The 27,860-nt window shown below is 39.2% G+C and overlaps 1 protein-coding gene across 1 annotated transcript in view; it reads left to right on the forward strand.

The window, feature by feature from the left end:
* The window catches only part of LOC122795063 (deleted in malignant brain tumors 1 protein-like), a 207,697-nt gene that overhangs the window by 117,212 nt on the left and 62,625 nt on the right, over nt 1-27,860 (forward strand). Inside the window, exon 4 of the mRNA XM_044063638.1 lies at nt 2,155-2,472. Coding sequence (XP_043919573.1) covers nt 2,155-2,472 — 318 coding nt within the window. The remainder of the gene's footprint in view (nt 1-2,154; nt 2,473-27,860) is intronic.

The following is a 27,860-nucleotide window of genomic DNA, read 5'->3' on the forward strand; positions in this document are numbered from 1 at the left end:
AAAATAAAATATATATACGGATTCAAACTCAAAAACGTAAAATACTACTGAAACAAAACACACACTGGAGCCAGAATAAATTTAGCACTTTCGTCCTGTTTATTACAGAACTTCTGAATGTCACATTACCAAAACTTCGAATTTCATATGGTCGAGACCATATGATCAATGTTTTGGAATCGCGACATTCTGAAATAAATCCAAAAAAAAAACAACTTTCTCAACATTTATGCAGGGGACAAGCCCTCCGGCACCCCCAAACCCCACTACTTAAATATACCAACTCTGGGATTGCACTACAGCAAGGAAAAAGGAAATCTCCCATTCTGCGCTGTATGCAGATCTCAGTTCAGAATTTCGAAGTTCTAAAACTTTGATCATATGGTCTTGATCATATAGAATTTGAGATTTTAGGAATTTGAAATTCTGAAGGGAACCCAAATATATATATATATATATGTGTGTGTGTGTGTGTGTGTAAATATATATATATATATATATATATATATATATATATATATATATATATATATATATACACATACATATGTATTAAAGGGTCTACTATATATAATCGAAAAATCACTTTTTTGAAAATAAACAGTAGACCCACTGTTACACGAAAGTGCACTTCCGTGAACATCAGTTCAACGAATCAATAAAGAACAGAAAAACATTGCTTTTGCAGGGGGGCAAGCCCCCCCTGCACCCCCCATATGGGGATTTTTGCCCCCCCCACACCTCCCCTACTTACATATACCAACTCCGAGAATGGACTACAATAGGGAAACATGTAAATTCCCTTTCCCCACTGTAGTATGCTTTGGCACCTGTATTCCTTAATGGTTCGTTGTACTGAAGTTCACGGAAGTGCACTTTCGTTTAAGTGCACTTTTGCATAACCGAGAATCTGCTGTTCTTTTTCGAACAAGTAGAATTTCGATCTTTTGCAGTAGACCCATGTTAAAAAACATGAACATGAGTAAACTGGAAGGACTTCAGAGGAAAAATACTAATGGTATCTGTGGATGTGAAAATGTAAGTTATTATGGTGTACAGTGTCTCATATGGATAGTTAAGAGGAGGACGCTTTCAGGTATACAGGGCATCTAAAGGCAGCTACCTTTGGGGATATTTGGGGTTACTAAAAATAGTAGAGAATCATCAGACAACTTATGGTAAAGATTATGTAAGAATGAGAAAAGGACTTATTGGTTATCTATGAAAACAGCTGATGTATGGAACAGACTGCCAAATTACATTAAAACAAGTAGTAGTCTAGATATTTTAAGAATAGCCTGGATAATTATTATCAGAACTACTGTTATGGTATATTAGCAGCTAGGAGGGCATAAATGCCTGTGCTTGAAATATATGTATGTATTTGCGTATCTCTCCCCAAACTCCTAATGTGATTAACTGTTACTTAACTGCTTTCATGCATAGAGATGAGCTTTGACCTTAGTGAGCCTTTTTGTTATTTTTATTTTTTACTTACATCACATAATGGGGCCATTAACTGCCCCTAACTCAACTACTAAAGTTAACTATTCCTTTAACATTTCATTTTAGCGTGCAGTATTCTGTCTTCACACAACCAATTAGATCAACACTCACCTTCCAGAGTAAGGAATTATTTACAGCTGAGGGATTAGGCTGTGAAGACTAAGATGTGTTGGTGGTGAGTTTATATCCTCTCACCCTTCCTTTTACATACAATTAAACCTTTATCCTCCAATAATAAATATGTTTTGGCATCTTCAGCATAAACTGCCGAAGTGTTGGTATGCTAACCTTCCATTGTCTCATTGCTGATGTGGAATAAATGTATACAGCCTTTATCTGTTATCAAACTATCAAGTACATTCTCAAAGTGAAGACTTCAAGGATCTAATATTAATTATCTAAGCTGGATGAATTAGACAGTGGATAAAATGAATAAATAACAGAAACAAAAAGAAATGGGCATATGTGGGGCAAATGACTTTTCTACTGTCATGTTCTATGTTCACATTATAATGTTTTCTATTGAAAACCAATCAATGTTGAAAGAGGTGCACTGTTCAAAATGACCATCTTTATTAGTTTTATTAATGAAAATTAAATAATAGTTCAGCATTTTCAAATCACTAATTTCCTAAATTTTATTTGCAGGGTCTAACCTGCAGCTGAGACTGGCAGATGGCTACTCAGATTGTGCTGGAAGAGTGGAGGTTTTAATAGGTAATCAGTGGGGAACAATCTGTGATGAATCCTGGGATATGAATGATGCTAATGTGACCTGTGCTCAGCTAAACTGTGGAGAAGCTATATCTGCCAACACGAATGGATACTTTGGCCAAGGGAGTGGAGCTGGATGGTTTAATAGCTTTGAATGTTCCGAGACAGACACATCACTATTCCAATGCCAAAAGAACCAGTGGGATGACAATATATGTGATCACTCAAAGGATGCTGGAGTAGTTTGCACAGGTAAACTATTTTTACATATTTACCAAAATGCTTCCTTCTGTACATTGAAACATAAATAAACACAGCACAGTGTCAAAATAATTTGTAATACACACTGCATTATAAAGACAACTACATTTTAATTTCATTACACAAGTGAGCTAACAGCTGGACATAATCATTTATTTATTGGCTATTTGTTAACTTGACAGGTGGACTGGTCAAACGACCCTTTTCAGTTGCGACCAAATTGTACAGCATACGTGTGTTTTCCTGAAGAATAAACCAAATGATCAGTAACCATAGTCAACCAAACAGTAAAGACATGCATAACTCTTTTGTTAAGATTAAACTTCAGAGCACAAGTATATTACATCTCAATTAAAATAACTTGACATTTCCAGTAGGTTTGAAACATAACTGCTCCTAAAACAGGAAATATTTTGTGTATTTGAAATCAAAAGATCACTGTATGGCAAGCTCCGGTAATAGTGAGCAGTCACAGCATGGCAAGCTCCAGTAACAGTGAACAGTTACAGTATAGCAACCTCCAGTAATAGTGAGCAGTCACAGAATGGCAAGCTCTGGTAATAGTGATCAGTCACAGCATTGTAAGCACTGATACTAGTGAGTAGTCACAGCATGGAATGCTGCAGTAATAGTCTGCACTCACAGCATGGCAAGTTCTGGTAATAGTGAGCAGTCAAAACATGGCAAGCTCTGGTAATAGTGATCAGTCCCAACATTGTAAGCTCTGGTAACAGTCACAACATGGCAAAATCTGGTAATAGTGAGCAGTCACAGCATGGCAAGCTCTGGTAATAGTGAGCAGTCACAGAATGGCAAGCTCTGGTAATGGTGAGCAGTCACAGCATGGTAAGCTCTGGTAATAGTGAGCAGTCATAGCATGGCAAGCTCCAGTAATAGTGAGCAGTCACAGCATGGCAAGCTCTGGTAATAGTCTGCAGTCACAGTATGGCAAGTTCTGGTAATAGTGAGCAGTCACAGCATAGTAAGATCCAATAATAGTGAGCAGTCACAGCATGGAAAGCTCTGGTAATAGTCTGCAGTCACAGCATGGTAAGATCTGGTACGAGTGAGCAGTCACAGCATTGTAAGCTCTGGTAATAGTGAGCAGTCAGCATGGAAAGCTCCAGTAATAGTGAGCAGTCACAGCATGGCAGGCTCCAGTATTAGTGAGCAGTCACAGCATGAGAAACTCCAGTAATAATGAACAATCACAGCATGGCAGGCTCCGGTGTTAGTGAGCAGTCACAGCATGGAAAGCTACGGTAATAATGAGCAGTCACAGTATGGCAAGCTCCGATAGTAATGAGCAGTATGGAGCATCAGTCATCTTATCAACAGCTGAATCAACAAATACTTTTTTGTCAAGAGGGACCACAAGAACAGTGCATAAAGATTCTAATTTTAATGGGTATTTTATCATTATCTGAAGTTTGGCAGACTTAGAGTTAAAGATAATTCAGTGATACAGGGAGCATAACCTTGAATTTTTGTTTCTTTAGTTCATGATTTGGTCAATCCGGCACCAGCAAATACTCCTGGATGCATCACTCTTTGATGCAATGACCAATACCTAGTGTAGGAACAATGTAGTGAAATTTAGGTATGACTCTGAACTGATACTTTATAACAAGAATGTTGTGCATTATGTTAGCAAAAAAAGTGTGTCAAAGTAAAAAGACATAAAGCAAATACTGTAGAGAGAAGAGCAATACAAAATTAGGATTTCGTTATGCACCAATGAAACCCTGTGTGCTGGTGAAAAGCACATGAAAGAATGGAATAGAGGCAATTCCCATTAAACTAGCCTGTGCCAGTGGTGTACAGGAATAAGGCAAATATTATGGCCCTTGTGACCAACATTCAACTAGCAGCCCAGGCACTTGATGGCACAGGCAAAAGAGGATGGGCATTTATTATGTGGGGATGTGCTTCCTGACTGACATAGATGTGGAGATAGGCAAAGCCAGTTTTAACTGGAAAAGCAAGGCAATTCAGACAGACTATGGGCTCTGCCTGGCCCTGCCATTGATTGCTACCTCTGCCCTCCATGTGATGGAGTATACATGCATGAGGTAAAAGGGCGTATGGGGTTCCTGTGGTAAAGCAGGTGCTAAATTATCTCCTTTAGTATTAAAACTAATCTAGAACCCCCATCAAATTCCAAACCTGTAAAGAACTTTACTCAGGTCAATTACTTCAAACTAAGTGACAGCTTATTAAAATTCCAAGCCCTTCTGAACCTGGAAGACACTGTGGCCTACTCCAAGCTGTACACAAAAGCACTGTAAAACCATATTCATGGCTGCATAGAGAGAGTAGTACCTGTTCAAGTAAAACCTATGATTACTGGGAAAAATAAACCATGCTGGTGGACCCCTAACATGAATAGGATATTCATCAATAGGAAAAAAGTACTCTCCAAAGTCAAGAAGAACCAGACAAAGCAGTGCAAAAAGAAACTCAGTCTAAACAAATAAACTGGAGAGCTGGTCAAATCTGCCAAAGCTAACTATAAGGCAGGGATAGTCACCCAGGATAACAGTGAGGCTTTTTTAATTATATCTGTAACCTCAGGGGAAATGCTCAGCAATGTGATGAGTTAATTATGAATGACAGCACTTACACCAGCCTGAAACTATAGCAAACCTGCTGGCCAGCAAGTTCAATTTAAACTCCACACCTCATCACCTCCTACCCCACCCAAAGAAATACACACGACCATCCCCCTACCAGTCATTACAAGGGAACAGGTCCTTACTGTGCTCACTAAAGCTAAGAGCACAGCCTCCATGGGTCCCAACAGCATTCCAGGCTGCTTTTTAAATAGTATAAAACAGAATCTATCTGGGTCACTAGAAACCTTCTTTAACCTCAGCCTTCAGACATACTTTGTCCCAGAGGAATGGAATACTGCAACAGTTGTCCTTTTGCATAAGGAGGGCTGTCAACTGACCAAAGGAACTACAGATCCAGAAGCCAGACTAGTCTTATCTGCAAGGGTATGGAAAGAAATATCATGGACCTGATCAATAAAGACATAAGAAGTCTACAAAGACTGGACCAGACCCAATGTGGCTTTGTCAAAAGGAGGTCTTGCCGGCTTAATTTGGTGGACTTCTTTAAGAAAGTCACCAGGGACAGGGATGAGTGTAAAATAGTACAGACTGCTTATCTAGATCTTGCCAAAGCTTTCATCACAATCCAACACTCAGGGAACATAGATAAACTTACTGAGTTAGGCTTAAATCCCTACATCATCAGATGGATAGCAAACTGGCTCACTGATAGGACACCTGTTGTCTGGATAGGTGAATCCACTTTCTATAAGAAACCTGTTACTAGCAGTGTCTCACAAGGCTCAGTGTTGGGACTCCAACTGGGGTACCTGTTTACCTGTTTGGTATATACTTCTTTTAAGTGAAGGCCAGTTTTGGGGTCTCTGGCTCATCAAGTTTGCAGATGACTGTAAGCTAGGAGCAATCATTGAATCCCCAAAGGATGCTGATATCCTACAAACAGGCCTAAAAGTGACAAACAACTGATGCTAAAACCATGATCTGAGACTAAATACTAAGAAATGCGTAACCATACTCTTTGGTAAATCAGATACCCCTGCAAATTATAATATTGATAGCATGCCACTAAATGTAGACCCAGTGGTGAGAGACCTAGAAACAGACATAGATAGTAACCTAAACTTTAACCACCAGGTAACTTCAGTAGTGAGGAAATACTTCTGTGTGGTTCAACTTATAAGTAAAGGCATGGCATCAGGATGGAAGGAAGTCACAGCTCCATTGTACTTAGTCCTCATCAGGTCCATAATCAAGTACAATGAACCCTTCTGCATGTACCTAACCCAGCACTTACAAGAACTGGAGTGGACCCAGAGGTTTTGCACTAAAAATATACAAAGTGTAACATCTTATGCGGATCTACTAAAGGCCCAGTCCCTTTTCTCCATCTCATATCATTTACTGAGATGTGATTATGCCTGACCTACATGGCATTCTCTGACCCAGCCCTGATGAAACTTGACATATTCACAAGAAAATTATATGAGGGTGGTGCAGTCTATGGACCTGAACCTTATTTGTGACTCTAATATAACTTGTTGGAGAGACAGATTTGTATCCCAATGGCTACCTCATCTATGGGATAAATGTCCTATCTTCATCAAACAAAGCCCACCCCTCACTCTCTTCTAAAAGAATTTGGATAAATGGGTGGGGAACAGCAAATTCAATCCTGAGGTACTGCCCATGTCCCTTATGGACAGAGTCAGTCTGTTAAATGACTCAGGGCTCCTTCACCGAACACCCAAGACCTTCTACCATGATGGGCGGTGCAATGGTGCAGCAGTTAACGTTACCTTACAGCAAGAGGTTTTCTGGTTCGATTATTGGCTGGGATGACTTCTGTGTGGAGTTTGCATGTTCTCCCTGTGTTCGCATGGCTTTCCTCCAGGTACTCCGGTTTCCTCCCACAACCCAAAGACATGCATCTGTAGTGTTTCTTCCCGAGCCTCCACTGAAAATAGGCTCTGTCCTAGTTGGACATTCCCGGTCAACAAAATGATAAATAAATAAAAAAAAAAAATACTACGTCCTCCCATATCTAGGGAATTAAGATGTAATATTGCCATATCCTGGGTATTATCGGCTAAGCTTGTAAAGGTTCTTGTGCCATTGGCCTAGCAATCACTTATGAACCAATGACCGTATGTCACCCCAAGGGGATGGTGTTAGTGCAATAATACTAATACCTTCAGTTGCCTTGATGCCAGAAAGGACACAAACTACCCTCGTGGTTGCCACATTCTGACCATATGGCATCTCATCCTAGCATGCTGTTGCTGCTTCAGCAGTATCACGGATGTCCATCTTCCTGATGGAAGAATGCTGGTGCAGGTTACAGGGGTGGCTTGATGGTTAGCAGGCATGATGACAAAAAATGATCTATAAAATAATTCCTGTTAATCTGTCATAGCATGTGATAAAGTCGGCCTATCATAGCATGCTATCATGATTAATCAGGGACAAGGCAAACATACAGTAACATACAATGGATATTACACTTGGCATCTCAGTCTGATGAGAATTCCCATGACTCTTGTCATAGTCATATTATAAAAAGGTAAAATAAATGATTCTGTGCACATCTACGCCTGTGTAACTTCCAAGAAGACATTTGTACAGGATAGATGACATTAAATACAAACTAAGAAAGACAGACTAACACTAATTAATCCTCAGGATGTAAGTACCTGGAAAAGCATGCTATAAACAGTTTAACACATGTTACAGTGAAGACTAAGCATTGTGCATATTAAACAGTTTATGTCCCTATATATTGTCAGAGGTACTGGGGTGTGCAGTTCTAAGACCATTTATTAAGGTGTTACTGAGTCTTTAAAATATATACAAGTAAGCACAGGTACAGAAGAACTTAACACTAAAGTATACTAATGCACAAGAGGAAGGTGCAGTACATTAATCAAACTAGTAATCACCACAGCACGCGCGCACACACACACACACACACACACACACACACACACACACACACACACACACACACACACGCACACACACACACACACACACACACAAACACATGATCACACGCACAAACACACACTCACGCACACGCGCACGCACACACACACACACATACACACACACACACACACACACACACATGCACACACACACTCATGCACACACATGTGCACACACACGTGCACACACACACACACACACACGCACACACACACACACACACACGCAGACACACACAAACATAAACACACACACACACACACACATTCAGCATGCATACAAATCAATGCAATCCTGCCCCTACATGCAAGAAGAGAAGCAGTTCCTGTGGTATCTGACTCAGTAATAATGTTATGTCCATAGGAATAACAAATGTGCATTCACAAAAATGCAATTGCAATGCCCTAGATGTGTCCACTGTGGATTATAAATAAGTGCACTTTGTCATCTGGGTCTGATGCTGAATGTGCCATCATATGCTAGGCCAACATAAAAATAAACAGATGACCTATGTATGCACATCAGTACTTAGAATGCAAAGGAAAAACAACAGAAGGTACTTTAAGTAAAAGTAATGTCACACAAGGGTACAAAAAGTCAGTCTGTTGTTGTCAGGTTTACCATCACTGTACAAACTTGGAAAATGAAACAGTTTATTTGAAGTTATATATCATTGAGCATCTGCAGTCGCAGTTACTGGATACAAATCTGACAAAGCTAAAACTCATGTTATCAGCGTAATGCAACAATCAGCAACCCACAAAGGCAGTCACCAGACAAATCACTTTAGCATGCCTATGCAGATGGCAGGAACCATAACTAATGCCAAGGGACAGAGTATGGTGAACTTCCAGTGAACAGCAGCAGTCTGCAAAGGGAAAATATAAATGATGTTCATTATATTATTATGTATTACATAGTGGCAAGCAATCATTGAGAAGAAAAACAGTGCATATCAAAAAGGCTGAGCTGGGCGGCCACGGTGGTGCAGCGGTTAGCGTTGCTGTCTCACAGCAAGAAGTTCTCCGGTTCAATTCTCTGCTGGGGTGTCTTCTGGGCGGAGTCTGCATGTCCTCCCTGTGGTCGCGTGGGTTCCCTCTGGGTGCTCTGATTTCCTCCCACGTCCCAAAGACTGTAGGTGGATTGGACACTCTAAATTGGCCCTAGGTGTGAGTGCGTGCATGTGTGTGCCTTCTGTGGAAGGCTGGGCGCCGGGCTGGCAACTCGACACCATAAAACTCCACTGTCAATCATGAGCGGACAGGTGATCCACTGTGGCGACCCCTAACCGAGAAAAAGCTAGAAGAAGAAGATCAAAAAGGCTGAGCTCCTGTCACAATTACATCTGTATATATGAATAAGCTGAAGAAGTCCATTTACCAGGACAAAGGAACTTAATATTGTAAGACAATAAACTCAGAGTTCAGTTCATTCCACTCCCAGGTTTCCTTTATGCTTAGTCATTTTTAATGTTTGCTCTTCGTTGGTTCTGAGTATGAACATATATCAGACACACCATGTAGGCTCTCCTTCAGTTGCTCAACGTGAAATTGCTCAAGTGGCAGTAGCACAAAAAAAGACAAACTGCATAAAACTAAATGCTGTTTTCCACCGGAAACCATTGTCAGTGTAGTTCTAAGTGTGCCCCAGCAGTCATTCTCTTATTGGGAAGATTAGTTGGCTTTTTTCACCCTTCTGTGTTTGAAACATTATTTTTTCATCCTTTCAGCTCATCAGCATTCAGGAATTTAACATTTCTTAGTAGAACCTGTTGTATAATGAGAATATGCATCACTCTGTGATGGTATTTTGTCCAGTATCAACTGCAGGTAAACCGTTTATCTATGTTGTAACAGTTAGCTGTGTGGCTCTTACGAATTTAGGAGATATTGAGGCAGAAGTAAATAGCTACCAGGTTCACACACATGGGACAGATACTGACCAATGCTAATATAATGGAGTCAATACCAAAAAGGGAATGTAAGGAAGCTTTAGAGGATCAGCATACATAGCACATTTGTGGTAGCTTGGGCACATATCCATGACAGGGGTATGGCATATTCCTGTGCCATTGACACTACAATGTGACTAACATAAAGCCTGTTGCAGTACAGAGTGCTGTGCTTTTGTGCATAATTATTCACAACAGACATATTGCATGTAATCAAATCAGAAGTTAATTATCACCTTTGCCTAAATCCCTTAAAAGAACTATTACTGTATTTTACATTTGTTTATATATTTGTCCATGGAGTGGCTATTCCTTTTCAAAGTCCTGAATGACATATTTTTGGGAGACACATTCTTGGATTGGGCCAGGTTCTTAGTTTAAGGGTGTGCACACTTATGCAACCAGCTTATTGTACGTTTTTTATTTTTTATATTTTTTCCCCTAACAGATTTATTGTTTTTCAATTGAATTGTACAGGTTATAGGTCACTTTAAAGGTTGGAAATGTTTTGAAATTATTTATTGCGGTCTTATTTTTTTATATCACAAAAACCTGACATTTTAAGAGGGGTGTGTAAACGTTTTATATCTACTGTATGTTTTGGGAACTTACCCCTTTTCAGCAATGTTGTGGTAATACTATCAAGAAATGTAAAACAATTTTTCAAAAATGTGTTCCAAGGAAATGGATATTTTGCTTATTTGGGGCGGAGGATAGGTCAATGGAAGGCTGTCACATGAGAAAGTGATAATCTTTCTCCTTCTCTTGGGTGTGTGGGGGGTTTAAAAGTTAAAAAGCAAAAGCCTGGATGGGGCTTTATCTGGAATAGACTATTGGTTGCCATCAACATTATTATACAGGCAAATTTCACTATTTTTCTGACAAAATTCTGAGAGGTGAGGAGTAAAAAAGAAATGCACTGCTGACCAAACATGTAGAAACCTCATGATGGGAAGGAGGGCAAACGCTGATGTGAGTTCTGTATAATCTCAATGACAATGTATCAGTACAGTGATGTCTTTCTACAGCCAAGACAGTGTAAAAACATTATCTGTGGAAAAAGTATTTGAGAAACTGTGAGTATATACTGAGATAGGGAACCTGAGTGAGTAGCTGCCTGGCTCGCCACATGTATGTTGCCAGTGCAGGTGAATAAAAATATAACTCTAGTTCTTCTGTGACAAACAGAGACTATTGTAGGCAAAATTAGTTACAGTATAGAAGATTATGAATGGATCACCAATCATAACCTGATTATTATGCATTTGAAATATGGATGCGAATTTTGTCATCCACGTTGAGAACACATATTTAAAGGTTATGGTTGAAGACCCAATCATAACTGTTTGTGGTTAATGGAGCTTTATATGCTCCATGTACTGCTACTTACATGGAAATTCACTAAATTCATTCACAAATTTATGGTACAAAAAGGATATAAATTGACCAGTTCACATACATTAAATTAGTCACATGCTAAGAACATTGGTAATTACAATGTATCATCTATTTAAACCCTGCAATTTCAAAGCTGGTGTTAAAGAGACCTTGCCGTTCAAGTATTTCTTCTTATCAGCCTGCAATTGTAGGATCCAGTAGAGCTCCCTATTTTCTGTTTTAGTAGGAAGATCTTCCATTCTTAAATGTTCATTTAGTTTTTCTATAAACATAAAATTTAATGAATTAACTCCTTCTATATCCATAGCATGTTTGCTAATGGATTTTTATCATTCTGTTTCTTCAAATCCCTAATGTGTTTTCTCAGCCTCTCCATGAGAGTGTGATTGATCTTACTGACATAAAAATGTCTGCATGAAGTTTACTTTTACTTTTTCTGATACATGTGTTGATTTCTTGGATGTGAGTGTCACCCTTACTGATTTAAAGCAGATAAGAACCAGTATTTATCACAAACCCACAAGAACTAATGCCTGTCTTCACAGGTCAAGCATGCACCCGAGACACATACCTAGAAATGTCCTCAAAGGACAAGTCTATAGAACCCTACGCCTACATAATAATGATGAAGAGGCAGTAGTTGCTTTAAATAAGTTACAAGACGAATTTCAAACAAGTGGCTATTCTAGCTCAGAAATCACTAGAGTGATAGCAGATGCATGGAAATTGAGATCTACAAGATGTAAACCATACATGAGCTCTTATAGTGCTGATACAAGTATACCTTATGATACAAGTATTGATAGAAATAAGTTTAGAATAGTTTTTAGATTTGCAAGTGACATCAATAAGTATACGGAAATTATTAAAAAGAATTGGCACTTATTACATGAAATACCAGGTCTGGTTTCCACAGTTGGTGACACCCCAAACTTCAGTTTTAGAAATAATGTGTCTTTAAAGCAGCAGCTCTGTAATAGAGAACATCAGTCTTTTAGAAAAGCTCTCTCAAACAGACAGGGCACCTTCCCGTGCAGGAATTGTGCTGCTTGTCAGCATGTCTACACTAAAAATGAGTACATTCATCCTGTGAAATGTTTTAAACTTTATACGAAGAATTACTATGATTGTAAAAGTGTCGATGTTGTTTATTTTTGTTTTTGCCAAGCATGCTATGCTTATTATGTAGGCAAAACAAATAGGAGTTTTAAAGAAAGAATGTTAGAACATATAAGGGACATACGGAACCAGAAGCAATCAAATGCTCTAGCTAATCATGTCTTGAATACAGACAGTAGCCATTGTTTTAAATTTTTAATCTTACAACAAATAGTAAGGACAAACAGAGGTGGTGATGTAGAAAACCACACTGAAGAATTAGAACAACAATGGATCACTAAATTACAAGCAGATAGATATCCTGGTTTGAATGGCTGCACCTCATTAGTTCTTTACCTTAAGGCAAGGCGCCTTAAACACTAAATATGAGTTTTTTATATATTTTTTATTGTACTATTATGGTTATATTTGCACAAAATGTGTGTGTATATGTATATGTATAATATATATATATATATATATATATATATATATATATATATATATATATATATTTTTTTTTTTTTTAATAACCATCAGGGATGACATTCCCCCTTTTTTAAATATTATTGTGTGTAAATACACACCTTTCTATATATTTTATGCATTTTTCTTATGGATATCGATATATGTTCTTATGTTAGTGGAGTAATATCTCTTTAAATTGTGATGTCATACTAATTGTCCTAGTATTTAACCAAGCATCAGTTGTAGTGATGTGGTCTGATGAAGCAACATTAAGTTGTGAAAGCGCTTACCGTTTGTCTTCTGCAATAAAGTACAGTGACTGATTTCCAGTGTGTAACTTTGGTGCCTTAATTTACTTTTGCTGTTGTTGTGTATTTTGAGCACCTCAGTGTACCTGCAGCCGTTTGTTTTTTTCATCTTCATGATGCTAATCAGGCTGATTTACTATGCATGTTTGTTGAAATGATTTTGGAAAACAATGTGTATTCTGCATAATTACAGGATTATTTGCAAAATATCAGTAACTATACTAACACATTGTATCACAGTAGAGTATTATGTTTCAAAATGAAGATATTTAGTAAGTAAGCAAAGTATAAGGAAATAAGCAGGGCACACATTGGGGAAATAATTGTGCTAAATGGACTGGGTGAACTTTTTTAGCAATATTTTTTCCGCAGTAACAAGATGTATTTGATATTGTTGAATAGAAATAAGCTACTGGGTAGAAAAAATAAAACTTGTTCATTCTAGAAAATGCTACAAATGGTGCTGGTGTATGCATGGCACCTTAATGAATTACATAACAGTGAATTATCAATACTGCACAGCTAAATTTAAATCTAGTCTGGAAAACTGTAATCAACCACAGCAGGGCTAGTCATCCGGCGGTGTAAACTTTGACTCTAGATGATTGTCACTGCTGAAGTGACACCCCGACCCCATGTGCAAAAATAGGAAAAAGGGGTTGTGGATGCATGGATGTTTGTGGAAAATGCAGCAGTATTTAGTGAAAATAAAACGGATTGTATAAAAAAAGTTGAATGTTTTTTTTTTTACTAGGCCTGCAACTTATCATGGGTGGTTTATGTACTGTTTATGACACCTAAAAAGTCAAAGAGAAGCTTTTCAGGATAGTGCACATATTTTATAAAATGCAGTGGGTTTAAATCAATATGTGAGAGATTAAAAGGTATTGTTACAGCAGTATAGCAGCCATGGATATGTGATAATTGAAAAGAAGAGAGTAAAATACAAGGCAGTCTACATGCAAAATAAATAATTGGAGTATTCATAGAGAAAAATAGCATGACTGCACTGCAAAATGCGCTAAAATTGGACAATATGGCCTGGCGAGAATTCAGTTTAGCATTGATCTAGATAGAGCAGCAATGCATTAACGAAAACAGGAGTCACAGTGCAAGCACTGTGCTCTGATAGGTCACCTGACCCTGAGCCATGAGCATGCAGGTTAAATCTTGATGAGGTGTACATTCACACATCACTAAAGTCCTGAATGTATGCTACATGGACACAGATGATTCAATACAAGGGCTACACAGGAAAGTGATGTCTGGTTTTATTTTATAAATGGGAAGCAAATGTGTTATATGATAGTCAGAAAGGGGAAAAAATCAAGCAGAGGACTACAGAGAAGAACAATAGGAAGGGAAAAGTGCCATGGGGTTAAGGAAGGGGGATAGTCATTTCTTAGTGACAGTTGTCCTTTTTCTGAAAAGATATGTAGGGGAGGGAAGCATGGGGATGATGTGGGTAGGATTTAGGTTATAATGATGGCAGCAGGAACACAGATGGAATCATTTAACATGGACAAAAACTGGTAAGGGAGCTAGTAATACAAAGGGGGAGGGACACAATGGAAGATGCAGGTAGACAGATTGTGGACAACTGTTGATGTGGAGGATTGTGCAAGAGACAGGGAGAGGGTGAGTAACACAAGAAAGAGGAACATAGTGAGAAGGGATAGGGTGTGATGAAGACAGTCTGCCTAGACATTACAGAGGAGAACCCACCCAGGAGTTGGACAACGTCATGGCTGACATCATGGGTGGGCTCTGTTATTGCTAGCCAGATGACATTCCAGGGTACCAGTCTGAGTATTGGCCTTTGGTACAACTCCATCCTGTCTACAAACCATACCTCCTGCTGGGTGAACCAAGAGGGCTCCCTTGTACCACTCTCTGAAGATGGCCCTAGACCTCCTAATGGAAATGTAGCACCAGAGGCCAATAGTGATCCCTTCAGGTTGTCTTAAAAAGAATGTTTTTTGTCAGACTGGAGATTGTGGTGAGTGATGTAAAACATGGTGGCTACTGCAACACCACCTTCTACTCCTCAGTTAACTCAGGTTAAAACAGCCCTCTCCAAAGCCAAAAATACAGCATCAATGTGACCAGACACAAAGTACCCACAAACTACCACATAGGTGGTAGCCCCCTAAATACGGAAGAAGTAATAAGGGATCTGGGGACCCAAGTAGATAGAGTACAATGCCCCATTTGGGATGTACCTTACAAGACACCTGCAACTGCTGGAAAGATCACAGAAGTATCTCACCAAGAGGATCACTGGCCTCAAACAGATGCCCTATGCAGCTCGACTGAAGAAACTCCAGCTGTACTCGGTTGCATACCACCTATTCAGAGGTGATCTCTGCCTGACATACAAGGCCATGTCCAACCCAGAATTGATGGACATGTTCCACCTAAAAAAAAACATATCCCCTCGAGCCACATGCCCTAGGGATCTAATCTTCACCACAACAATAAATAGGATGTGCTGGAGGGATAGATTCCTGTCCCAGAGACTTCCCATGCTCTATAACAAGATTCCAATCTACATTAGGCAGAGCTCCTCGTTAACCCTCTTCAAGAGAAACCTTGACGATTGGATGGGAAACAGAAAGTTTACCCCAGGGATCACTGCAATGGCTCTGCTGGACAGAGGCACAGGGAACTGATGTAAGGGGGTGGAGAACACCAACACATTCCGGCTAGGCTTATAAATGCCTTTGAGCAGATAGCCTAGTACCTACCTATGAACCTATAATGCTGCAGAAAAATGAACTTAAATGGAGTGAAACAAAACAAAACAGAAACCAGATAAAATAATTATGGCATAGATAAACAGAACAGAACACAGACTGTGATGGTTTGTATGATGCTGCACATTTTATTAAAACAGACCCAGGAAGTTGAAAAATGACAGTCAGAAGAACATTATTTGTATAAATGAATGGGAAACACCTATGATAAGATAGGGGATAACACTGGGGATATAACTGTCTGTGCCCCTGTCATTGGTATGGCAGAGTATGTCTGGTAACCACTGTTTGGACAATGAACAATGAAGCAAGGAAGGAGAGTCAAACTGAACAGATTAAATGGTCAGTGATACAGAAAACAGAGGTATGTGATGTTGTCATGCACACCATGGCATAGTCAGGGATGGATAGCACTGGATGATATAGTAGCACCGATAACATGCTTAAAGCTAAAATAAAAATAGGCACTGCCATAAGAGTCTGAATGTAAATGTAATCACCGTACTTGTACACATCTGCAGTAAAATTTTCATATCCATGCCTTTTCAGGAATAACTGGTACAGCAAAGGACAGTGCATAGGTACAAAATGGCAGTGTAAATAACACTGGAGAATTATGCAACAGCAATTACATACCTATTTGCCAATGAACAATAAAATGCTTAACTACTACAAAAAAGAAAAACAAAACAACCTAACTGCAGTGTTATGCCTAGGATCAGTACTGTTGACATACACATGGCAATTTCAGCTATGACTTGTTACAGACATTAGCATAGTTAGAACTGCATTTAAAACCATATAGCAGTGCTGTAAACAGTGTAGAGATATGCAATGATAAATTTTAAGCTGCAGTGTAAAACTGTACAGTGATGTGCTAAGCAGGTACACAGATCTGGCAGCAATACAGTGCACTTATTGCTTTGTTGAACTGCAGGACCCTGAAGTTGGATACACAGTGGAGTGTGCCTACAGTTGAGCCAGACAGCGTGGCTATAGTGATGGACACATACACAGCTGGGGATGGAAGCAACAACAATGGAGTGCGATGATTTTTAACCACACCCACTTGAATGTCAGTTGCTTTCAGCTGGAGTGAATGCTATAGTGGATCCGGACATCTGTGCAAATTGCCTGTCCACACTTGCAGTATACAGTTGTCATCTATCTTGGTCAAGGCACCTGCAAGAATGCACTGACTGTCATATGGGGTACCTTTACAGAATTCTTGCAATGGCTTATGGTCTTCACATAGGCTATGAGGTCTACATGCATTTCATACAGCACATTGAGCAGCTCTGATATGTTCTGAGTCATATCCATTTATGCTCTTTACAAACATACATATCCTTCCATTGATAACTATGATAACACCCACATCATGGAATAACCAAACCTCAGGGCACCAATCACCACCAATATACCTCTCGCCAATGACAGATATGTGTATCTTGGTGGTGGTGTGGCCCTCAGGTGCAATCTGCATTGGTGTTAACTGTCTATCATGTGTTATACTCACAATGCATTATGGGTATGACTACCCATGTCTGTGTGGGGGGATAGTAGACACTAAACACATGTGATTCAGGGGGCCCATCTTGGGCCTCTGCAGTCTCCTCATCTGTGGGGAGGAGTCTTCCTTCCACTGTTAGCAGACAGTGCCAGGTGCATAATGCTACCATCATTAGCCGATATAGATGTGCTGACATTAGGCATGCACAAACATGTTCTCCTGCATCCATGCCCAGTGGGGTCTATTAATACATACAGATAACATATCAGTGCATAAGCTAATACATGTGAATCTCCCACCACTATGGATCAGACAAACTGCTAAAGTCACAAATATACATAGTCTGTGATCACATACTTACCTTGCAGTGCAGGTTGCCTTTGAAGCAGATCTAATGTCTGTAGGTGATAGTAATGCAGTGTAATATGTCTGTGAGAAGTGTGCAGAAGTGCTAGGCAATGTTCAATTGGACTAGAATGTCACACAATTCTCTTAGTACAATCCCCACAGGGGCATAGGTAGCCATAATCTGTGGATAGCCCGGATAGTCATGGATGACATTAATGCAGATACTCATGCATGAAAACACCAGGGATATATGCCATGTGATATACTACAGGAATCATGTCTGCCACTACTCAGTTAGGGGATCACCAAATCACACCTACAGATGGTCTGACAGACAGTCGTGACCATCCCAAGTCCCGCCACTGGGTATATGTGTCCTTTCAATGTCACCACAAAGAGGACAGAAGGAACTCAATGTGGATTGTCAGCTAACAGTGCTTTGGGGGTCTGCCCCTGCTGGAGGTCTTGTCTGTAGCTATGACTCAGACTTATTCTTGGTATGTAGTATTATGTTAGTCATACTGCAACACATTTGCAACCCATTTCAATTGTACTCAACCACTCCATTTATGTACCGCACCATTCCCTAATACATGTGGTCTGAAACGTCTTGTCTAGCTTATCCGTATGTGAGATTCTCTTTTCATGGGTGTATAGGACCAGCAGAAGCACCTCAATCGTCTGAGTGTGAATTTGTCCAGGTCTTGCTGTTCTTTTGTGTCTTGACTACTCATGTATAGTTATTCGCCCTCAGCTAGATCAGTATATATGTATGCAGGATGGTCTCTGTTGGCCACACCTGTCATCTCACAGCCCCTACTATTTTTGTGGTTGGTAAAGCCTTTTGTGCTGCTAGGGCATATATATGTACTCGCATTGTGTCATAGTGTAGCATCTGTGGACATATGACCTATGTGCACTGTCACTTATACTGATGGCAACAGCACAATGTGTGTCGCCTGCACTGTATTGCCAGCATTAGACAGTCCTGCAGTGAGTGTGGCTGTGCAACAGAGAATCCCCATGATGTATCCCACAACAGATATATTATCAGTCTGGCTGTTGTCCGTGGCATGACTGGTTGTCCCTAGGACTGCAACCTGTTGAACCTGTACCATGGATGTGCCCCTTTCCCTAGTACAAAAGCTATAATGCCTATTCCCTCTGCCTCATTCTTTTTACACTACACTTCTCAAGATTGCCATCTGTTTTGTCTGTTTCCTGTGCCCCTTTTGCATTTCCACCCTCCACATTCTTTCATACCTCAGGCAGGGACATTGCACTGTTAACACATGCAGAGCTCCAATATGTTGGAATTGTGTGTGGCAGCTGTGGACCCTAGAGTTGACCCTGCAATATGGTGTGAAAAACAAATGATTCTGTCTGCTGTCACATTCCCTATACTTCTATATGTTCAAATATTCACTTTGTTCTTTTGTGCATTACTTACTGTTGCACAGGTTTCAGTAATGGTGATAGTGCATTTTATTGCACTATAAATGACCTTGCAATGCAGGTATTACTCTGATGAGGAGATCAGTGATCATCTTTCAATAGCACTGAAAATGTAATGCAATATCATCTTTGTTTCATGCAGTGAAGCCTGGTCTAGCTCAGGCACGAGCACTATGATTAGTTAAGATGTGTGCAGCAGTGGATAGCACTAATGATTATAGTCATCATGTTATCCAGCTTACTGTCATAGCTGCTATTGGGCATAGAGGTCACATAGGGATTGTGTGTCTGTGGACCCTACATAGCAGCTGTTATCCTCCCCTACACTACTGACCACTTCTGTCATGTGGTCATAGATGAGCATTGCACTGTCAATATGTGTCACATGGAGACTGGAATATGCAGCATTATTCCCCAGCTATCAGTTTCACTCCTAGAGTTGGCTTTTGGTGTGGATTTGGCATCAACAGGACCTCAGTCTGGCAGGGCTCCCATGTGGTGCAACACGGAGACAGAAATCTTTTTGTACCTGTTGTACATGCCCCACAGGTAGTGCCTGTCTGGGGACAGCTTTGAAGATCCCATCTATAAGGTAAATGCCTGTCATGTGCCTACCAGGAAAGTGAATAATGATCTGGGCATCAACAACTCTAAACATCAGTGTTTGTATAATTATAGTGATGTATGCAGGTTGGCAATGAGAAGAAGACATTAAGCAGTGATTTCCTCCATACTACAGGAAGATTTCATTTTTTGCAGAGTCATTGTACAATAGCCAAAAAGCATAGCTATAGATGTTTTCTGCTTTCCTGTCTCTGCTGTACTCATTAATGCATTATTTTTGTTTTGCAGATTGTCTAATCTGCCAGAGATGGCAGGCCAGACTTCTCAGGTAGCAAGGTAAATGTGCTGCCATAACAGTATCTGTAATTGTCGTAGTAGTGACTTGTGCTGTCTCTTTCTCACTCTCTCTTTCCTTTTTTTATTTCTTCATTTTCTTTTTTTTTGTGATATCATCTCTATGCCAGTTGACCTTGCCATTTCTAAAATATCCTAATAACAACTGCACTACCCTGTGGATCCCTGTATTAAGGCATTTTAGTTTTCTTTTGAGTATTACAATGTTGCACAGTTGCTCATTACCTATGTATGATGGGTAGTTTTAGGCGTGTTATTTGTGTGAATGACAAACTATCCCAATCACACCTGCAGTTACGATGCTGTGTGTGACAACTTCACATAACTGTGCCCCCACAGCAAAGAGCATTTTTTAGTTTAATAATGTCATCATTCCCTCATTGTTCATTGGCCATGCATAATAGTTTCTGTCCATATAGTGTGTTACACTATCCTATGCAACAGTGGTGATGAGATCATCATTCCATTCATATCATTTGGTGTTATCCACAACCATAATAGGTGTTCCTTGGCCACTGATTTGCATTCCTTTGTCGATTGTTATTTCATTTTTCACTGGACCTCTCTTAATAGTGTTTTGTACCATAAGGACCACTGTACATGTCTCCTTTTCTGTCTTTGCCTCATTCTTCTTCTTTTATTATGTTACCTTATTATTTATTTCCTCCATTTCTTTTCATTTTTTTCCTGTAGGATCAATCATGGAGCAGGCAACGCTGAAGCTCTAACCACCATGGCTATTACCAGCACCCCAACCAACTGCTGGATCCCAAACAGTCCCATGGCCTGTCTTTATGAAAGGTGAAGAAGGTCATCTTCTAATACGTGACTGAGCGGCTCATTGGTGGCCTGCATTACTGTCTCTCCAGTTGTGGCAGAGGGATGTCATCAGAGAGTGGCATGTAGAGGCTCTCACCTTCACATGTGACTAGTACAGTTATGTAGCCACCTGGCTATGACCACTGATGTCAGTCACAGATGTATCTAAAGTCTTGGTAGTTTCCATCTGTGATGGCTTAGCAGATTGTCCGCATTCCACTCCACCACATCATGGTGCTTTTTTACCTTGTGATTTACTCATCCCATCTTTTTTTTTTTGTCCAGTCTCACATCGAGTTCATACTGTGCATGCTGATGGTCTTCAGTCACATGACCACATACAGAATGGCACAGTCTCTTGTGTGTCACTATCTAGCACTATCCCAGTGTAGCCTTATCACACTACCATGAGTGGGCTACTTATGACAGTGCGGTTGAGTTAGGATTCTTTCTGAATACCCCCATTATTGTGCTTTCGCATGTTCTAACTTTTGCACAAGTTTAGAGGGGTGGGTCTCTGAAGTATTTGCTTTCAGAATAGCAGTCTCATAGCATTGCATTTCAAAGTGCCTGACTCTAGCATTGCATAGTGTATCAATCAGTTTGCTTCACTTTATTTATTTTTGTTAAATTAGCAAGCGGCTTACAGCTCATAGGGATGTGGTTTGCTGCAGGCAAAGCTCATACGTAAAGTAAAATGAACCATTTTGTGGTATGCACTGTAGTGTAGTTGTATAATATTTTATGTAGATAACAGAGCAATTCCTCAGCATTCCTATTCCTTTAATGTACACATCACTGATTCTGCATCCTCATAATAACTAAAGGATTTGGGAATTTAGGGATGAAAACAGTAGAACCATACTTTGCAGAACAGGCCTGTTGCTGTAGGGTATTTGCTCTCTATTTTTTTTTTTTTTTTTTTTTTCAAAGCCCTGCTGGAAATGTTGTCATAAGAAGAAACCATTAACCAATAGTGAGCTCTGTCATTTTTGGGGATAGAGGTGATGTGGCTATATGAAAATATATAAACACTGCAGCTTTGACACTGAACCAAACTGCTACAAATAATTTCAAGATACTGACGTACTTCTTAGAGTTTGTGAGTGTCAGCACATGTTCGGTCACCTCTGTTTATCCTGGTTGTATATAAGCATTTATTTATTTGTTTATGTGTTTGTTGTTTGGAAAATTCAGCTTAGAAATGCCATTTCACTGGGGTCCAGGTTTTCATGGCAGATGTTAGCAGATTAAACCAGACACATGCATATGCATTGTCTGTAGTGGTAAGTCCTGCTTTTATCTTCATTTTGGATACCATATTACAAGAAGATACACATGCATTAGCATTATGGATTATTTGCTTTACATTCCATCATTAAAGATTAAGAAACATTACAGCACATTTTCTCTTAGACAACCTGTTATTTAAATATTTATTGTTTGTAGGTGCTAAGAATTTAATTCATTTTTCAGAGCTGAAAACAACCCCAACAATTATTAACTTCTGTCATGTATGCCTGTAGCTCTTGACAAATTGTACAAATGCTTCAAGGTTTAACAAATCAGCCAATTTAGGAGTAATATTGCAAAGAACTATGTTTTACGAAGTTTTGAGCTGTCTCAGCCATAATTAAAATGTAAGTCGTCATGCTGATAATGGCTTTGGTCACCTGCTGCACATTCCTTGACTTACGACTGAATATTGCCTGTCAAACAAAGAATAGATTGAGAAGAGGGAGAAATTTCTGCAATGCTGGCTGAATTATGACTCTCAAGAGGATGGTGAGGCATTTATACTCACATGGCACTGCTATCATGACAGAGAACAGAGGGATTATTTTGACCTATGAAAAGAAAGAGGGGGAAACAGTTCATTTAATGAATTTGAATGTGTGCCAAAGTGCAGGCTAGCTTAACGATATTCTATAGCATTCTCACTCTAGTTCATTTCTGAGTGTAATACATCTAGGTAGAGCACCTTATTTATTTATTTAACATTTGTTGATCGGAAAAGTCCAACTAGGACAGAGCCTATTTTCAGCGGAGGCTCGGGGAAAAATGCTCCAGATGCATGTCTTTGAAATAAATAAATAGATAAATGAATATAGCATACTCACTCTAGTCCATCTCTGAGTGTGATACATGTGGGTAGAGCACATATTAAATATTGTATTATTTCGGCAACATAACAGTCATTAGGACTTCCATAACTGAACACTTGGGAGAAAATGTTCACAAATGGATGTTAGATGAAAACCGTTTGCTAGGAATATAGGAACAATACTAAGTAAGCAAAGCCGAGCATTATAAGATGCATGGCCTTATACATATTTATGAAGACTCACTTAAAAATTTCTTGTTACATTGATTTTCGGTTACCAGACAACCGCTAGTAGGGGCTGAGGCAAAAACAAGAAAAGAGTTTACTAGAGTTAAAGACTGGTGTATGCCGCAAATGTTGATTGCACCTTAGTTAATAATTTTCTGATTGTGTCCCTAAACCATCTCTCATAGTGCTATGCCACATGTGAGAACAATAAAACCAGTATAGAGAGAAATCATTTGAAAATATATTGAAACCAGTGAAGACCTGAACCCATGGGAGCAGGTATTCATAACAAGATGTTTATGTCTAACAACTTTGAAAAAAATGCAAAAAGTAATTGCTTTACAGAGTATAAAAAAGGTACAAGTAAAAGTTGTAGGTAATAGGAAATATACAACACTGTTTCATAAAGACGTATATTTGTTTACTAGCTTGGTAAAGGGATAATAGGCATTTGGGGGTAACGTTTTACTATAATGCCCCACTTATCCTTGCGTACCATAACTTAAGCATCTTCTGGGAGGTTGTGTCTCATGATGTCCCATCAGCACAGCACTGCCTTCCTCGAGGGAACAGAAAAGCAAAGTATAAGAAAAATGCCAGTGTTTTATCACTCCTGATCCCCTTGCTTTATAATGTATTATATTAGTAAGGGGACATGTCCATAACTCTATTACCAACCACCCTATCAGAAATGGGACAGAATGACATTAATAAATATGCCAGCCCCCCTCCCCTTCATAACAGAATTATATTAAAGACTGAGAATTCTACAGAGAAGTTTTTACACAAGCCAGAATTCTCAGAGTAATGTTAGGTTAAATGTATTGTAAAACAATGTTAATTTTAGTTAACAACACTGTTAGTTAATTAATGATTTTTCTCTAGAAGTTTCTAGCGTAGCAACATAAACTCGGTTCTTACATATATACTTAATGCTCATGTGAAATTAGAAAATACAGGCATAACGCAGATCATAGAATATATGATTATGGTGGGGAGTCATGTGAAATTAAGAAATATAGGCATAACACAGATCGTAGAATATATGATTACGGTGGGGAGTGTGACTGCATACTTTATTAGTAAATTGGAAATAATAACAACATGTATTGGCACTTTATTTGTATGATGCATAAGTAGAAAGCTGTAAGGGAGAAGAAACAAAATACCCATCCTTTTCATCACACCCCCTCTGCCTTCATCAACCCAATGGAAGGAAAGAAATGATGTGCTATGTAATTTTGGAAGACATGTACTTCAGTCCTTTGCAAAATGACCCTGTGGGCCATGCATACTTATTCCAGTTATCACAGCGCCTGTTTTTTATAACATGGTGATCCAGTTCATTGTATGCTTGCCTACTACAGTAAAGCCATGATCTGCCTGCTTTGTGCCTGTCTCTTGTTGAAACAATACTACACCATGAAATCCAGTTTAAACAAAGCAGCTATGCTACCTAGCATGCAAGGGGAACTCCTACTTTCTGAATGTAAATACTTTTAATAAATACTTGTCTTTCCTTACTTCGACAAAGAAGTCAGAACCATGGGAAATGTTTCCCTTTTATAGCCCACATGCATCCTACCTTGGGCTAAGGTTGCACGAGAATGTCTAGGCAACCAAAGGAAGGCTAGGACCTCCTGCCTTACTTACAAAGCTGCTGGAAAGAGGGAGTGCTTATAGGATAAAAATAGTCATGGGGTAGACAACCATTTTATGTAGGGCAAACTTTAATTCCAGGGGCTTACTGCACCTATATCATTGTGCCAAGTCTCCAGTTATTATGAACTGAATTACATCTCTGTTAAGATGTCTGATACTTTATGAGGTAGATGCTAGAAGTGTACAAAAATATTGAAGTTAAGGAACTCCAGTTTGTAGAGCTTCTGAAAGGTATTTGAAGGGCTGAAGCTATCCAGTACGAGGGTTCATTTGGTGGTATTGACTATGTCTCCTGAAATTCTTCACCACTTTGATAGGGATGCCAAATAAAATAATTCAATTTTCTGCAAAAAAAGATCCAAACTGACCAAGATAATCATTCTCATCCTCAGAAATGAGATGTCTTTAAACAGGCCTGCAGCAGTATAAGGCATAGTAACTGTTAAAAAAACAAAAGTGAAGAAATAGGCAGCCCTGGCTTACACCCTTCTTGTGGCAAATAACAGACAGTTCAGGATAGTGAACTCACAGAGCTTTTGTAAGAGAATTAGGCAAACTAAGCATGAAAGAATTTCAAATAAATAAGGCCATTTACTACAACTAAACACATATTTTGCATTAGCAGCTAAAATTGCCCACACTTTTGAGTTATGAAAATGTTCTGTTGGACTCCATCCAGTGCATAGTGTAAGCATATTTCCTTGTTCCATCATATTCTTAACAAAACCAACCTTACCAGGATGAATAAAATATAGTATATGTGGCTTCAGTTGAGCCAGCCACATGAATATGATTAGATTGACCACTAGAAAATGATATTGGTCAGCAGCTGTCCTACTACTCTTTCCTAGTTTAATACTGGAGTTTAGAGTGATCACATCTAAGTAGACGATCAGAGATTCTGTGCAATATGATTGCAAACTTTCCAAAGCAGGCCCAATGCAAGAAGTGGGAGACGATTCTAAAGCTCAGATAAAACCATCAGCCCCAAGAAATTTATTTTGCTTTAGTTTAGACATACATGAAATTAGCTCCTCCTGAGTGGAGTAAATATACAAAGCCTACTTAACTTCATTTGGGAGTGATCAAAGGAGTGCAAAAACAGAATCATAAGTGAGAATAAACTACATCTAAGCAACCAAACAATGACATAGGCTTCTTTGCAGTGTAAAAATTCTGCAGAGTGGGAGAAAATGGTAGCAAAGAGCAGTTTTCTACTTGTGGGTAAAATGAACATAGGTGGAAGGATAGAGTTCAAATGCTGCAGCTGAAGGCATTCTAACACTACTTCGGTTTTAATACTGATTATGTTTTGCATTTCATCTTTATGGCCTTGAAGCTGATTTCATTGAGTCTTGAAATGTGAAATGACTGCACTTAAATATAAGAGATAGTATTGAATTTGCAGTTATAACAATTTTTTTTCCGTCACGATAGCCATAATACATCCACTCAGGCACAGAGCTTAGCATGTAGATATTACTTAAATGCATCTCAGGAAATGCTTGCATAAAATCTTGGACTAACTTCTACAGACAGATCTTAAAGTCTACATTCCTGGTAAAGCATAGAGGAAGACATCAGCATTTGTGCATCATGATGCAAGTAAAGATAAGGAAGCATAGAGAAGGACAAAAGCTCTGCTGCAGCAAAAATCCTATAAATAAAGATTAAGGTGTCATGGCAAGTGGGATTGGGTAAAGTGATGTTAACCTAATGTAGCAGTGGTCCTTATTAGCTTCATGTCCTGCATCTCTTTATTTCTTTTATGTTTGTTAACTAGGCAGATGCTATGGTCCAAAGACCCTTTTCATACAAGACCCTTGACTTAAAGATAATAATAGACAGTAAGTAATAAAATGCATATACGAGCAGCCATAACAGCATAAGCTCACATCCAATGAAAGACACAAATGTACAAATATAATGCAGGTGGTGTAAACAACAATTAGCATTACATGAATAACAGGCATATTATAATATTGTAAAGATGCAAATATATGAAAAGATGATGTGCAGGAGCTGAGGAATGATGTGAAGAAGTTGGGTACAGAAGGACATAAGACTTGGGGGCATGTCAGAGTAAATCTGTGGATCAATGCTGACATATGTCAGGCAGGGTGCTGGTAGGACAGACTCAGAGTAAAAAGAGATAAAAAGAGATACAAAGAGATGAGGAGTGAAACAATAAAGATAAAAAAAAATGGAAAGGGATGAAGAAGTGAGTATGTTGGGTCTATATTGAATCAGCAAATGCTTAAAAAGGCGAATGCTGATTAATCGACCCTATTTAACCGAAAGCCTACAATCCCAAACACTTGGAACAGCGATTTTTTTCCCAGGGAAAAAAAAAATCACTGTTCCACAAAAAAAAAAAAAATCTTAAAACATTATTTAATGTTGGAGGCTGTGCCCCCCCCCCCATGCCCCCTACTTAAATATATCAACTCCGAGATCACACCACAGTGGAGGAAATGGCAAACTCGCGAAACCGGCCCAGCAATTTTTTTACCTGGGGAAAAAAAATCGATGTACTGGGTGTTCGGGATTGTAGGCTTTTGGTTAAATAGGGTCGATGAATCAGCATTCGCTTTTTTAAGCATTCACTGATTCAATATAGACCCAGTATGTTTGCAGGTAGAACTGCTCTTCTGAAGTCAAGGTTATGGGGATAAAGGTTAATTATGTAGTACGTTATTTATGATTGTCAACAAAAGCAGAGTTGGGTCAGCCAGAGCCCTGTGACAGTCCCACAACAGAAGCAGAGCTAGGTCAGCCAGAGCCCTGTGACA

This window comes from Protopterus annectens, chromosome 2.part1 (genome assembly GCF_019279795.1).
Source record: "Protopterus annectens isolate FY-2018-M chromosome 2.part1, PAN1.0, whole genome shotgun sequence".
NCBI classification, from domain to species: Eukaryota; Metazoa; Chordata; order Ceratodontiformes; family Protopteridae; genus Protopterus; species Protopterus annectens.